General features: G+C 38.5%; 1 protein-coding gene across 2 annotated transcripts in view; it reads left to right on the forward strand.

The window, feature by feature from the left end:
* Nucleotides 1–12,488, forward strand: part of itga6a (integrin, alpha 6a) — a 36,731-nt gene extending 24,243 nt beyond the window's left edge. The window contains exons 7-26 of one of the 2 annotated variants that reach the window (XM_067409229.1): nt 718–911; nt 1,001–1,095; nt 1,486–1,613; nt 1,695–1,784; nt 1,889–1,950; nt 2,478–2,647; nt 3,750–3,893; nt 4,720–4,835; nt 5,153–5,312; nt 6,802–6,885; nt 6,961–7,040; nt 7,158–7,235; nt 8,323–8,425; nt 8,529–8,705; nt 8,925–9,026; nt 9,118–9,228; nt 9,319–9,417; nt 9,508–9,633; nt 11,429–11,544; nt 11,835–11,974. In XM_067409229.1, coding sequence (XP_067265330.1) covers nt 718–911; nt 1,001–1,095; nt 1,486–1,613; nt 1,695–1,784; nt 1,889–1,950; nt 2,478–2,647; nt 3,750–3,893; nt 4,720–4,835; nt 5,153–5,312; nt 6,802–6,885; nt 6,961–7,040; nt 7,158–7,235; nt 8,323–8,425; nt 8,529–8,705; nt 8,925–9,026; nt 9,118–9,228; nt 9,319–9,417; nt 9,508–9,633; nt 11,429–11,530 — 2,221 coding nt within the window. In that variant the 3' untranslated portion in view covers nt 11,531–11,544; nt 11,835–11,974. Of the gene's footprint in view, nt 1–717; nt 912–1,000; nt 1,096–1,485; nt 1,614–1,694; nt 1,785–1,888; nt 1,951–2,477; nt 2,648–3,749; nt 3,894–4,719; nt 4,836–5,152; nt 5,313–6,801; nt 6,886–6,960; nt 7,041–7,157; nt 7,236–8,322; nt 8,426–8,528; nt 8,706–8,924; nt 9,027–9,117; nt 9,229–9,318; nt 9,418–9,507; nt 9,634–11,428; nt 11,545–11,834 lie in introns of both variants that reach the window. The other variant, XM_067409228.1, reaches the window with a different exon arrangement.
* Nucleotides 12,489–16,276: the final 3,788 nt, after the last annotated feature.

Below are 16,276 nucleotides of genomic sequence, written 5' to 3' on the forward strand. Positions count from 1 at the left end.
GGTGTAAGTAGATAAACATTAAAAATATGACAACAGTTTTAGGATAGATATATTTAACGACCCACAATAACATACAGTGATGCAAACTACTCAACTTTTTTATGGAATTTATGGATTTTTTATTCCCTTAGATCCCTTTTAATCCTTTCATTATTTAATATCTTTAAATAAAAATAGCCCCAACAAAACAAAACAAAACGGAAAAACTTTGGTCCCCCCACCAATGTTTAAGACATTGTTACGGCATTGTTTTATATTAAATTTAAAGTTAATATATTTTAAATGTACAAAATTGTAACTGCATCATCACAAATGTTTAAAATATATTTACATACTTTACATACAGGTTTCAAAAGTATATTTTAGTTTACCATAAATGCTTGTCAGTATATTTTGGCAGTACACTTTAAACTTATTTCAAAGACAATAGAAGTCATTTTTAAATTATATATAAAAGATGTACTTAAGTCCTTCCTGTACTTAAACGTGCTAAAGTTCAGCTAATTGGATTTAATGTATAATATATTTTCATTTAATTGTAAATAACATGTACCAAAGTCTCTGAAGACATTACATTCAGTTCTCACTTAAGTATACTCTTTTAAAGTATATTAGGAGCCCCTAAAGGAACATTTATTTTCCCTTTTAGGGCTCCATACTTTTTAAAATACTTTTTCAGAAGGGTCGGCAGCTAAATTACATTGATTGTCGCTCCAGTTGGCAGGATGTTGTGGTTGGTGCACCCCAGTTCTTCCAGAGAGATGAGGAAGTGGGTGGAGCAGTGTATGTTTACATCAATAAGGCTGGAAGATGGAAGGACGTCACCCCAACTCGCCTGAATGGAACCAAAGACTCCATGTTTGGACTGGCTGTGGAGAACATTGGAGACATTAATCTGGATTCTTTTGAAGGTTGAGTGCAAGAGTTGATCTTTAGTTTAGAATTCAAAATATTTGAATTATTTTTGGTTTGTTTAATATTCTTCCTGCATGTTTCTCAGATATTGCAGTAGGTTCTCCATATGCAGATTCTGGGTTTGGTAGCGTGTACATCTACCATGGATCTGCTGACGGCATCATTACCAAACCAGCTCAGGTTAGACACTCTCTGCTTTCTGTCTCTCTCAATTTTCTCTTCTGTCTGCCATTTTAATGGAACACATCAGTGAGAAATTACTTGGATCAAGTAATGGTGGAACTGAAAGGAATAAATGGCACTATGAGCATTTTCCAATGTTTTCAGTTTAAAAGGTTTTCCATTTTCAGGATAAAACATTGGTGGGAAAAAAAAAAACCCAGATACTTACATATTTTAATTGTACATCTGAATTCTTCTGATGTAACTTCATACTAACTCTGTCTGTTGTGATAAAAATATAATCTTAGTCTATATATGGTGTTTTTTGTTGTATTCTTTGGTGTTAAACCAATGAATAAAAACCTACCTGTGTCAACAAACACTAAGACATCTGATATTATCTTGCAGATACTGGAGGGCAAGCAGCACAACATTAAGATGTTTGGCTATTCTCTGGCTGGAAATATGGACCTGGATCACAACTCGTACCCTGATCTCGCTGTTGGGTCGCTCTCTGACACAGTTTTTATATACAGGTGCTGACAGCTAACTTTTCATGTCAAAGTTGTTACCTGAAGATTTGTGATATGCTATAGCAACAATCCTCTTGTGTGCAGGTCCAAAACTGTTATAAGCATCAAAAAAGACATCAAGGTGACGCCAAAGGAAATTGACTTGATGAAGAAAACGTGTGGCAACAGTATTTGGTGAGATACTGACAAAACGAGAACTTTGAAAGCATCACTTATAGATGTGCTAGACATTTTGAACTATGTCCTTTGAGAAGATAATTATGTGTGTTTCTTCACAGCTTGACTGTGGAAGCTTGTTTCTCATATAGAGCAAACCCTCCCACCTACAACCCTAAGATCAGTGAGTCTGTTTATGCTCTTATCATGAAAAACTCTCATTATCTATTACAGTTTTTTGTTATTTAGTCAAAAGGGCCATTCACACCAATGACCAATAAGTTTTAATAATCATTCTAATTCTACAGTATGGGAATAGGGATATCCTCATCTCAACTATAACGATAACAACTCAGAGAAACTACATTGTTGGAATCAGTCTACAACAATGTGATGAACAATAAAAACACTGACCACCAATCAGAAATCAAAGGGACTTTAAAGAGCTCTGGCATCTAAAGTGGCAGAGCACACTTATAATAAACAGAACTTTAACTTTGTCGATTGGTGTGGACATTATATAGTTATCTTTATCTTTATAGTTATTGTTCGTAGTGTGAATGGGCCTTAAGATTTATTCCAAATGTATTCTGTGTTAATAATGCTGTTACAGAAGTCAAGATGCTATGTTCATTGGAGTAAATAAGTGTACGTCTTTGTTCTGAGGTCTGAAGCTCACACATTCTTAATCTTTTTTGTTTGTTTTTCCAGTCATTTCCTGTACACTTGAGGCAGAGTGGTACCGCAGGAAGCTGGGTCTTCCATCTAGAGTCGTGTTTCTGGAGAAGAACGAGATGGATCAAGACTTCCAGTCGACCGGCACTCTGGAGCTACGAGGACAAAACAAGAAAGCTTGTTACAAGACCAAACTCAGATTACAAGTAAACAAAGCTTTAAAGTCGTAGCGATAGATATTTTCTTCCATATTGTGACATGTAACAGATTTTTTGAAAAAACAAAAAATGTGGGGTGGGCACTTGGTTCTTTGCATCGGTTGTTGTTTGGATGTTGAGATGTGGCCGTTGCAAAAGTGGAGGAAGATGAACGTGAGCTTAAAGAGTTTAAAGAGGCCACAGTATGCCAATTACAAAGCCTTGATTTTGTTTTTGGGCACTATAGAATAGGTTTTCATGCTTGAATGTTCAAAAAACACATTATTTTTCACATATTTGCCAGTACCTTTCTTCTCAGTTTGTCAGTAACACTGTTTAGTTCATGTTTCTCTGTTCCTTCTGAAAAGAGCAATGTGCTCTGATTGGTCGGTTGGACCAGTGTGTTGTGATTGGCCAACGTCTTCGAGCATGTTTCGGAAATGTCACGGCCCTTACCATAAGTGCTAGTTTCAACACACTACTAACTAGCTGGGTTCCACTGTACAATTTTGCCCACAATTTGGCTGTCTGAGACTAATTTTGTGAATCCTAAAAGATTCCTCTGATCCTAGGCCAAAATTTTAAGTCTTTGATCGCTAGTGTGACATGTTCGCTGACAGCTGATTAATGGCTATTGCAATCAAATTTTACCTCCGAAAAAATTCTGGAAATTTTCTATGAAATTTTGTAATGGTTGTGCTTTTCTGTGCAACTACAATGAATGGGGGACTGGAAATTTCAAGCTACAAAATTGACACCATAAAAGTATGATAAAAATAGCCCACACGCTTATTTGTATTTGTCTAAAGTCATATGATGTTTTTATGTGAGGAACAGACCAACATAACTAAAATCTTCCTCTCCAGTGAGCTGATAACTTAAGAACCTCTACAACCACATCAATTCCGTTTTTGTTTGCAAGTATAATACATCGGCACTTCGATCATATTGTACATTGGCATGATTTTCATTTCTGGATTTTCATAATTCTCATTTTGGATTTGGGGACTTTTATTATGACATTCCAACAGCCTCTGTCTAAGCTCTCATTAATTAAATGTTATTTCGATACATGTTGACTGAGTAGGATCTTCTGTGTGCTGGTTTTCAGGAAGGCATCAGGGATAAGCTCAGAGCAATTCCTATCGAGGTTTCTGTGGCCATTCAGAGTGCTAAGAGAGGCAAACGGCAGAGCTCGCTGCCACAACTAGTGCCAATACTGGACTCCACTGTGCCCAACAAGACCATCACTGAGGTATACTCATCTTATTTAGGAAATCTAATGAAGAGTCAATGCATCTTTAGATCCTTTACTGTAAACATAATGGAGTGTCTATTTATACCAAGCGCAAATAGCCCGCCTTTTTAGCAGACGCTGTTACACTCGCTCCACCCACTGTTGTCTAGTTGAGCCAGACAAAATTACAAAAGAAGCCCGTCTGATAACAGAAGCAGTGACCTGTGGGGCGATTGGCCTTAGCTTTTGCTGTGACTGACCGCAGAATCTGATTTACTTGAACAACATGTTCCTGGATCAACATCTTTGATGATTCTGGAAAAACATTCCAATTACCCAGATATCAGATTTGAGGGACAAGTTTACAGTTTATGTCAAGTTTGGGCTTACAATCCTATCTTTTCCCTCTGATTTTAGGGATAAGTTAGGGGTAGAGTTATGGTTAGGACCATAATAAATATAATCATAGACACTTAATATGTTGTTATTGCATACTGTTTTATAGTGTACTACAAAACACTGAGGTGCAAATATCTGCAACTATTTGCACTAAGTATAAATAGCATCTAACTACACTTGGTGCATAATGCTATTTTCAGTGTAAATTGGATCTTTTGCTATATTTGCACTTAGTGGCAGATATTATTTGCACCTCAGTGTATTGTAGTACCTTATAAAACAGTACTTTTTATTACTTATATAATATAATGTAGAATAGTAAATTTTATATCATAAATGTCAACAAAAAACTTTGCATAGACAGAAAAAAATGTAATAGGCAGATTAATGAAGTAATACAATAAACCTACTCTACAGACTGTATTTGCCATCTTTCCTGGCCTAGGTGAACTTCCTGAAAGAGGGTTGTGGCACGGACAACATCTGCCAGAGTAACCTACAGCTGCAGTACAGGTTCTGCTACAGGGAGTCCAAACAGGACGTGTTTCCTCCTCTCCCTCTGTGTGTACAGTAGCAGCAATACACCACAAGCTTCTAGAACCATGCAACATAAACACAACACACACTAGCTCTGTTTACACCAGCCATTTACATCTGTTATATGAGCCGATCACAAGTGGAAAGTGAGAAATCTTAATGTATCAGTAACATAACAAATAAAAATACTAGATTTTTTAATACATCAAATGACTTCTTTACATGCCCTGATAATCTGTTACCAGACATGATATATTGCTTGTCATTTAAGGAACATATATCAATATAAAAGGTTTGTTTGTTGGTGTGCAGTGTGCTAAATGATCAAACCCATCTCTCAGGGAGAATGGTGTGCCAGTGATTTCTCTGAGTGATCAGAAGGACATTGCTCTGGAGGTCACAGTGAGGAACAGAAATGGAGATGATGCTCATGAAGCCAAATTGGTGGGGCACTTTGATGAATCCCTCTCATACTCTGGCTTCAGATCTCTGAGAACTACTGTAAGTGTATCACAAATCTAAACTGCTGTCTTAGTAATGTGACCTGAACCTTTCTGTTGTGGCACTCTTCTCTGTTTCATATTTGCAATCATTCTTTCACCATTGAACCAATAATATTGTTGTTATATTTCTATGAACTCTTTCTGTTTCTTCTTGTTGTTCAGTTGGTTCTGTCAGGGATTCAGTAGACTAAATACCTCAATGTAACTTCAATCAATTACCCCCGATCCATACTGTACAGTGAAGTCCTCTCAATAGGGCCCTGTTTCCACCTGATATTAAGATGCGTTTTGATCCAGCAGATCACTAGTAGACGAGGGAGACATACCCATTTACATCTGGTGTTTTAATCCGTCGCTTTAGTCCACTTTCGACCACTTCTGTCCTGATTTCTTTGAGGGGAGGGTCTATAGGCGGGTAAATATATGTTTTTTTTTTTCAGATCTTTCAAGCTAATGGATAAAATAAGCTTGTGCAATTTACATATGAATGCACAAAGAGATGACAGAAAAAACACAGAGAGCAGCAGCTTTCATTTCTGCTCTGACAGCCGCGAGACCAGCTGAACACTGTGAGTGTGTGTTAAGCCCTGAGTAAACTTAAATTTTTTACGCGTACACTAGTGTATGCACACAGTTGAACGCACAGCCTTCGAAAGTATACTTCATTTGACTCGTACGCATACACAGGCGTTCGATGCATGCGCAATTTTGAGCAATCTCTCACCATGAGTTACAAATCATGTAAATATCTTTGTATTCTTTCATGCTAGACCTGTACAAATGAGGGTACTTTCTAACTCTTCACACAATATCTCATCTATGTAGGCCTCCATCATCGCTGTAGCTTGCATGCATTCTGGTCTGTTCTGTTCATGCAGGTTTTTTTTTTTGACTACCTTGTGAATTGACGCCTCCAGGGCATGGTTGCCACCTTGTGGATAAACTAATTACTGCACAAAAAAATATAATAATAATTTGCATGTGTGACCTGCACATACAAGTACAAACGGTTTCAAAAATCTGGCGGTTCACATATATTACACACACACTCTTCTGATGATGAAAAAGTGAACTATACTTTTTGCTTCAGAAATCAGGAATTGTGAGAGAACATTGTGCTTGGTACGTTTTTTTTATCTTCAAACCCAACTTGGGTCTTCAGCAGACAAAGTTTAATTCCCGTCTGGCTGATTGAAGGCTTTCGACCACATGAGCTTTACACTATGAAAGCAATCCAGTTGAGTACATTTTCGACTACCTCTAGGAAGTAGTCTAAAAGTGGACAAGCTCAAAACAATTTAGACTCTGTGTACACCTGTATTTAGCGTCATCCACTTGTGATCCGATCAGACAAAACGCATCTTAATACCAGATACAGAGCCTAAGAGACTAGAAAACTGCAGATGCCTTAAATACAGATAAGATTAACCCAGTACTCCATCTTCTGTGCTCTGATGTTGTGTGACCAAATCTCTGTCCTGCTGTAGGATAAACATGTGATCTGTGCTGCCAATCAGAATGGCTCCCTGGCAGACTGTGAGCTGGGAAACCCTTTTAAACGGGATTCAGAGGTCAGTAATGCTTCAAAGATGCCATGTTAATCTATATCAGGAATTTTCATTTTAATAAAAATGGTTGTTTTGTAGGTAACATTCTATATCATATTGAGCACTGGCAAGATATCACTTGAAACCAAAGAAGTTGAGATCGACCTTCAGCTGGAAACGTATGAAATATTATAAATATCAAAACCACTCTTAATTTAAACAACTAAAAAGCCACCATACACCTGTTTTAAGTAATTGTATGATGAATGTATATTGATGTTCATGTTCTCAAACAGGACGAGTTCACAGGAAGGCCTGAGCAAAGTGACGGCCAAAGCCAAAGTGCTGATTGAACTTCTTCTTTCTGTACAAGGGTACGTATCATCACTTTATTTCTCATCTCATGTGGTATCTTGGCAAATCTAAGCTCATTTTAAGACATTTTTGAGATCTTTTTTATCTCGAGAGGAGACACAAAATTTTTAGGGTCTTTTATTTCCAGCAGTAACAGAAGCAGCAGGTGTAAGCAAATATCTGGATTAATCTCATAATAATTTCTGTCTTTCATTGCCTTATAAAGTAATATTATACAAGTTGAACCATTACATTCAGGTTTTGTGCAGAACATGCAGCAGTAGAGCCAGTGGGACTCTTATGTCAAGGCGTCTCAAGCAAAGTTTACCATGAAGCTGTAGAAATACAGAAATCAATGTCAGCACTGTACTCTTGAGAAAAGCACTCTTCCCCAGGTTAAAATCAGCTAATAACTACTAGTGTACTGTATCCCTGCCATAATATACTTAGCTGAATGACTCCCCTTTGAAAAAGAACACGTTAGCATATTTTAAAAAGAGCACTTATTACGGAAATAATATACTTTAAAAGAATATACTTAAGTCCAAACTGAATGTAATATTTTTGGACACTTAATTGCATGTTTATTATAACTATGTATTATAGTTTAAATTTATATTAATTATATTTAGCTGAACTTTTGAGTGCTTGGACTTAAATACATCTTTATGTAATTTCATAATTACTTCTGTTGAAATATGAACTATGGTTAAAGTGTACTGCTGAATGTACTGACAAGCATTTATGGTAAACTAAAATATACTTTAATGTCCTTTCTACTAAAACTTGTCATATTTAAATATATTTGTAAATGCACATCTGTAATGAAGTTGCAATTTAATACATTTAAAATATATTAACTTTAAATGTAACATAAAATAACACACTAAAGTGAAAATTATAATCAAGTAGGCCTACTTGTACATGTGCTTTAGTATGATAGTCAGCACATCAAAATAAGTGTAAATGCCCTTTATTTCACTATTATATTACATACAAGTTTTTCTTTTTAAAAAATATACTTTTAAAATTTGAAGTACACATGTGCATTCAATACAATTAAGCACTCCACAAGGATCTTAGTAATGTCTTCTTGTTGTTTATCAGGGTTGCAAAGCCATCTCAGGTGTATTTTGGAGGTGAAATCAGAGGCATGAGTGCCATGAAGACAGAGGAGGAAGTCGGCAGCTTGATTGAATATGAATTCAGAGTAAATGCCAAAATAATTTTAAAGAGTCATATGTCTTTTTAGAAGTTACTTCCAGCATTTTTGAAAAGCTCTACTTCTAACTTAAGATGAAATGTTTTTGCAGGTGATTAATTTGGGAAAGCCTCTGAAGTCTTTCGGTACTGCATCCCTGAACATCCAGTGGCCTAAAGAAAGTTCTGTGGGGAAATGGCTGCTGTATCTGATGAAGATCAACACCAAGGACCTGCAGTTAGTCACATGTTCACCTGAGAGAGAGATAAACCCTCTCAGACTGAGTGAGGTACCAAATATAATTTATAATATATAATATATCTTAAACATCTGATTGAATGCTGTTAGTCATTTTGATGAGTTGTCTATTTGTTTGAAGTTTTTCAAACTGATGAAAAAAATATGCTAGTTCAAGAAAACATTTTAAGAGTTAAACTTTCTGGCTGAGATTGGTGCTAAATCAGATAACAACATGGACAAAAAGTAGACACATCTGTGACACTTTTAGGAGTCGATGTCAACCAGGAGAAAGCGTGAGCTGGAGGAGAGGAGACCATCTGACGGGAGTAAAACATCCCTCTTCACTGACAAACGCAAGCACAAGATTCTGGTAATGAGATTTAGTTATTTAGATTTGTGGTGAACTTTCATTTTTAGGAATGACAGGACCAAAACAACTTGAACTTGATTATTTCTCATAGTCATGCAGTGGTGATGCCAGATGTGTGGAGATAAAATGCCCCCTACAGGGCCTGGACAGCACTGCAGTCATCATTTTGAAATCCCGGCTGTGGAATTCCACTTTCCTTGAAGTAAGGACATTAAGTAGTGCTTGTTTTGTTCCCTTGAATGAATGGAAGAGGTTGTTAAAGCAATCTGTTTTGTTTTCCTCTCTAAAACAGGATTATGCATCCTACAATTACCTTGATATAATTGTGAAAGCCTCCATAAGTCTGGATGTTTCTGCCAAGAACATTGTCCTTAAAAACCCTGAGACCCAGGTAACACAGTTTCCTAAAGTGTAACATATTAAATATATTTATACCTGTAATTTAAATATTTTGTTTAACAACCATACATTTGATGCCCAGGTGAGACTGACCGTGTTCCCAGAGGCGACAGTGACTCCATTCGGAGGAGTTCCATGGTGGATCATTCTTGTGGCTGTGTTAGCTGGAATTCTGATGCTGGCTCTCCTGGTTCTGTTACTCTGGAAGGTAAAAAAAAAAAAAAAAACACTCACACAGACATAAAGTAAACAAAAACCCAACATACCAAACCTGTATGAGTATACTGTATAACTGTAGCGGTATAAAAATATATTAATATTAATATATATTAATAAGATATTATAACAAGGCAGTTGACGGCACATATTGACTTCCATAGTAGGAAAAAAAAATACTATGAAAGTCAATGGTTACTGTCAACTGTCTGATTACTGACATTCTTTAAAATATCTTCTTTTGTATTCAACAGAAGATACTAATTGTATACTAGCATTCTAATCAGTATAACGTGGTCACAATTTACAAAACCGAGGGAATAAATGATGAAAACGAGAGAGCGAATTCTTAATTTGTGACCACGATAGTACGCATGTCATGTGCAGGACTCCATACTATGATACCTTTTGAGCAATAAAATTAAATAAATAAATGTTTTAAAAGTTTTAAATGTCAAAATAATGGATATAAATTGTATTGTGACATTGATTTATCAGGTGTCCTTTGTGAAAAAGGACACTGTAGCATAGCAAAGAGTAGGCTACATATTACAGAAAAAATATACTTTAAAGAATATACTTAAGTACGAACTGAACTGAATGTAATGTTTCAAGACACTTAATTGCATGTTAATTGCAATAAAATGAAAATACATTATAGATTAAATTTATATTAAATGCAGTTAGCTGAACTTTAGAGTGTTTTTTTTTTTTTTTGACCCACTTAAGTAGGACCTAGAGTAAGTACATCTTTATATATTTGAAAGTTTTTGAAATATGGTTAAAGTGTACTGCCAAATGTACTGACAAGCATTTACGATAAACTAAAATATACTTTATTGCCATTTCTATTGAAAGTTATGTCTCATATTTAAATATTTGTAATTATGCATTTGGAATGAATTTAATACATTTAAAATATATTACATTTAAATGTAATATCAAATAACACACTACAGTTAAAATTATAATCAAGTATATGTGCTTCAGTATGTTTGTCAACACATCAAAATAAGTGTAGTAATTCTTTAAAACATGACAAATGTATTTTAAAGTAAAATGCTTAATTTGACATAATTACAAAGTGCACTTTTTAAAAGTTAACACTTAAGTGGCATTTTATTTAATTAATATTGTATTATCTGCAAATACAGTTTTTTTTTGTTTTGTTTTGTTTTGTTTTGTTTTTTTAAACTGTAGCTTTTTTACTTTTAGGATTTGAAGTACACAAGTACACATTCAGTACAATTAAAGGGATAGTTCACCCCAATATTAAAATTCTATCATCATTTACTCACCCTCAAGTTGTTTCTTTGTTCTGTTGAACACAAAAGAAGATATTTTGAAGAATACAAGTAACGAAACTGTTAATAGGTCTATCAACTGTTTGGTGACCCATATACTTCAAAATATTTTCTTTTGTGTTCAGCAGAAGAAAGAAACTCATACAGGTTTGGAAAAATTTGAAGGCAAGTAAATGATGACAGAATTTTTGGGTGAACTGTCCCTTTAAGGATAATTCTTTTTCACAAGAGGATAGTGGATCATTGTAGTTTGTTAGTCTGTTAGATTGTCTACACCTGTGTAAACTTGAGAACTTCATACATCTTCTAAAAATCACCAAAACCCCAGCTGATTAAAAGACACATTTTTATTCAGGTTTAACTGCCCAAATGCTTTTTGTGGCCACTGCATATTAATTATATGAACATTTGAATTCCACTGTCTTTAGTACAAACCTTCTCATGACATGTTTGCAATGACCCCTGAATTTGCCCCCTCTGTAGTGCGGTTTCTTCAAGCGGGCCCAGAAGGACGAGTATGATGCCGCAATTCACAAAGCTGAGATTCACACTCAGCCCTCAGACAAACTGTCCACTGAGGCCTAGCTCTCCTTACCAGGGTAAAACACGACCGCTGCAGCAGATCGGTGTCTGCATGACGTGTGGCCTAACTCACTAACTCATCCTTTGCTTTGACAAAAGGAAGGGAAAGACACATGCTGCACAGCGTGCTTTGCTCTTTCCGTGTGAAGCTCAGTTTTGTTTTGTATTGTGTTAATGGATGTGCTTTTACATGTCCTGTTTTGTCAAGCATGTCCCGTCTCTCAGTGTTCTCCAAAGCATACACACAGAGTGAGTTTTAAATGTTTTTATAATTATGCTTAATGAGGTTTTCTTCTTTCTCTGTCAGTGTGGATTTTTCAAACGCTCCAAATACGAGGACAGCGTTCCGAAATATCATGCAGTGAGGATTCGTAAGGAGACACGTCTCTTGAAAGAAGGAAAGGACATGTTAGATCCCCTTGAGAAGAAGCAATGGATGACCACGTGGAATGAGAACGAGAGCTATTCATGAGACTGTCTCTGTGGACAATTTAGCGTGATCAGGCTTCTCTAGTTGTGAAAAGTTTCAGAGGAAGTCCACCTCTGCATGGCCTGAGAGCCCACTCTAGAACGGAGAGTTAAATATCACAGGCGTTTGACATGAAGATGCCTTTACAAATCCATGTGTTTCTGGTAACTAAAGGGTAAAGACTGACTGTTAACGCCTGGATATCTCTTTGTTTGCAATGGCACCCCTTAAAAAGTGTTTGTATATTTTTGGAAGATGCATGAGATGCCAACAATGGATTGTCTTGATTGTCTTTGTAAATATTTTACATTGCAGTTTATTTATTTTGTCTTGTAATTTTGTACTAAGATGCCTACTGTGCATGAACTGCCCAAAGGTTATTTTTCATGTCTTTCGGTAATTGTAAATTACATTGGATGTTTTGAGGTCTGTCAGCTGAAGCTCAGGCTGGCAGTGTCAGAAAAGAGAAAATAAACAAGTCAATGAGTTACTACTGAAAAATGTTAATGACCCAAATATATATATATCAGTTATGCCACTGGAGCAGTTATAGATATAAGCAGACACAAAAACAAAACTTGTGACAACATATCAGCATCATTTTATGACATCATTATCATTATCATTAACCTTTATTTAACCAGGAAATAAAACTCTATTTAAAATCTTTTTTTTACAAGAGGTCCTGGCCAAGACAGGCAGCACATTGAGTTAAACATGAAACAAAACACGTTAATTTACATATACAGAAAAATACACATCACTCAAAACAATTACAATCAAATAAATCTGAGACCAGATCCTTTAAATTAAAATCATTGGTCCCACTTTATATTAAGTGGCCCTAACTACTATGCACTTACATTTAAATTAATCATTTGATATAATGCACTTATTGTGTACATACATGTTTTTACATTGTACTTATATTTTAAAAACACCTGCATGTAATTACATCTGCAATTAATTTCTGTAATTACATTTATAATTACACTGTTGACCCATCCCTTACACCTTACCTCTACCCTTAAACCTACTCATACCACCAAAGCTTTCCCTAACCTTACCCGTACCCCACCTCAATAGCAGCAAAAGTGTTTTGCAATTCAATATGAACCCAATAAGTACATTGTACTTATTTTTTGATGTAAGTACATAGTAGTTAAGGCCACTTAATATAAAGTGGGACCAAATCATTCAGTGATACCATTTCTTTTAAGCATAATTTATCTATCTTGTCATTTCTAATCTCTAGAATGCTCACAAAACGTCTTGGGTTACGAGTGTAACCCTTGTTCCCTGAGTAAGGGAACGAGGCGCTACGTCAGTGAAGTGATGGGAATCCTCTGCATTTTTGTGTTCGTGAAGCACTATTGTATCCAACCAATGAGAGAACGTGACGTCAGAGGCGGGCGACGTCGCGGACCGGAACCTATAAAGCATGCCCGGAAACAAAGAACGCTAGCTTCTGTGATATGTCTGAAGCGCTCCAGGCATGCTGGAGGTACGGCAACCTGACGTAGCGTCTCGTTCCCTTACTCAGGGAACAAGGGTTACACTCGTAACCCAAGACGTTCCCCTTCGTGGGAACTATCGACGCTACGTCAGTGACGTGATGGGAACGCTGTCCCCACTACGCCGTGCCTCCGAGTGCCTGGCTGCTATCTTGTAACACCAAAGCACCCGGGGTACTACTCACATTAAGATTATAAAATCTGATGAAGGTGTGCTGGGATGACCATCCAGCAGCGCCACAAATATCCGCCAAGGAAACTCCTGACATGTGAGCTCTTGAAGCAGCCATACCTCGAGTTGAGTGTGCCCTGACATCCAAAGGACACGGGTGCCCTAGGGCTTTATAAGACAAAGTGACGGCCTCAACCACCCACTTACTCATCCTTTGCTTGGACGCTGGGCCCCCTCGAATCGGGGACCCATAACATACGAACAGTTGATCTGATTTCCTCCACAGGGCAGCTCTGTGGACATATGCATCCAACGCCCTCACAGGGCACAGCAAATTAAGTTTTTCCTGATCCGGATTAGTGAACGGAGGGGGATAAAAAGCCTCCAGAACAATAGGACCTGGGACCCTAGTGGGGACCTTAGGTATGTAACCAGGCCTTGTATGTAGAAAGGCCTTAACCATGCCTAGTGCAAACTCTAAACATGATGGTAGAACCGAGAGAGCTTGAAGGTCACCTATCCTTTTCAAGGATGAGATGGCCAATAAAAACGTAGTCTTCAATGTGAGCATTTTATCTGACACATCTTCCAAAGGTTCAAAGGGCGCCTTAGCCAGCCCTTGTAACACAATGGCTAAGTCCCAGGTCGGAGATTTTGGGCGTACTGAAGGCCTCAACCTCAGTGCACCACGAAGGAAGCGAACAACTAAGGGGTCTCGACCTACCGAGACGCCACCCATAGGAATGTGATAGGCTGAAATAGCAGCCACATACACTTTTAGTGTGGAATGAGTTAAGCCTTCTGAAAGCTTTTCTTGAAGGAATTGAAGCACACAGCTGATAGAAGAATGGACCGGGTCCACCTTAAGATGACTACACCATGTAGAGAACACCTTCCACTTATTCATATAAAGCTTCCTTGTAGACGGAGCTCTGGACTGAAGGATGGTCTCCACAACCTCGGTTGGGAGACCAGATTCTATGAGCCTTGCCCCCTCAGGGGCCAGGCCCACAGTTTCCACATTTCTGGACGGGGATGTAAAATCATGCCGCCGCTTGGGACAGGAGATCCTGTCTGACTGGAAGCTCCAGAGGAGAGCCGTGAAGAAGCGATACTAGGTCCGCAAACCATATTCTTGTTGGCCAAAAAGGAGCCACCAATATCAGGTCTACTCCTTCCTGACGGACTTTGTCCAGAACTCCCGGGAGCAGAGAGACTGCGGGAAAAGCATACAGACGTCGCATCATGAGAGCCTCAGAGAGTACCACAGAGGGCCTTGAGTTGACTCCTCTGTAGCAAAGAGATCGACTTCCGCTCGACCGAATGTTTTCCATATAAGCTCCACTACCTCGGAGTGAAGCTTCCATTCCCCCGGACTCGCGCTGTGCCTCGACAGAGCGTCCGCCCCCATATTCAGATACCCCGGAATATACGCTGCCCTCAGTGAGAGTAATTTCCCTTGGGTCCACAGGAGAATGCGACTGACTAATTTGCATAGTGGACGAGACCGCAGTCCCCCTTGGTGATTTATGTAGGAGACCACCGTAGTGTTGTCTGTCTGAATCAACACATGATGGCCCCTGAGGTCGGGGAGGAAGTGCTTCAGAGCCTGAAACACTGCCAGCATCTCTAGCCGATTTATGTGCCAAGAGAGCTGGTGTACCTCCCAACGACCTTGAGCTGAGCGACCACTCATGATCGCTCCCCAGCGCATCTGTCGTAAGCATTACGCGACGACATGAAGTTCCCAACACGGGTCCCTGGGACAGGAACCAAGGCTTTTTCCACATGACCAGAGCACGAAGGCATCGCCGCGTGACTTTGATCATGCGAAAAGGATTTCCCCTCGGGGAAAACCCCTTGGTCCTGAGCCACCACTGTAAGGGTCTCATGTGCAGAAGGCCAAAAGTAACAGACCCAACAGTCTCTGAAACTGTTTTACAGTGAGTGACCGGCCTAACTTCACCCCATTCACGGCCCCGAGAATGGACGTCACACGAGCGGGAGACAATTGCGCCCGCATCGTGATCGAATCCCAGATTACCCCAAGATAGTTGGCAGCCTGACTTGGAACCAGCACACTTTTCTTGGCATTGAGCCTCAGCCCAAGCCTCTTCATGTGCGACAGCACAACATCTCGATGTTGAGCTGCCAGACGTTCTGTTTGAGCTAAAATCAACCAATCGTCGATATAGTTCAGCACGCGGATGCCCTGGAGTCTCAGAGGAGCCAAGGCTGCATCCATGCACTTCGTGAACGTGCAGGGTGATAATGATAGGCCGAAGGGAAGAACCTATATAAGAACCTGTATTGGTATGCTTCGCCCCCGAAAGCAAACCTGAGGAACTTCCTGTGTGAAGGATGGATGGATATGTGAAAATATGCGTCCTTCAGATCTATCGCCACAAACACACCTCGGATCTGATCTGTGGAATAATCTGTCTGAGTGTAAGCATCTTGAACTTTAACCTCTTTACAGATCGATTTAGTATACGTAGATCTAAGATCGGACGCAACCCCCCATCCTTCTTTGGAACAATGAAGTAGCGGCTGTAAAAGCCCGACATTTTGCTGGGAGAGGGAACCCGTTCTAT

Source organism: Chanodichthys erythropterus, chromosome 14, assembly GCF_024489055.1.
Source record: "Chanodichthys erythropterus isolate Z2021 chromosome 14, ASM2448905v1, whole genome shotgun sequence".
NCBI lineage: Eukaryota > Metazoa > Chordata > Actinopteri > Cypriniformes > Xenocyprididae > Chanodichthys > Chanodichthys erythropterus.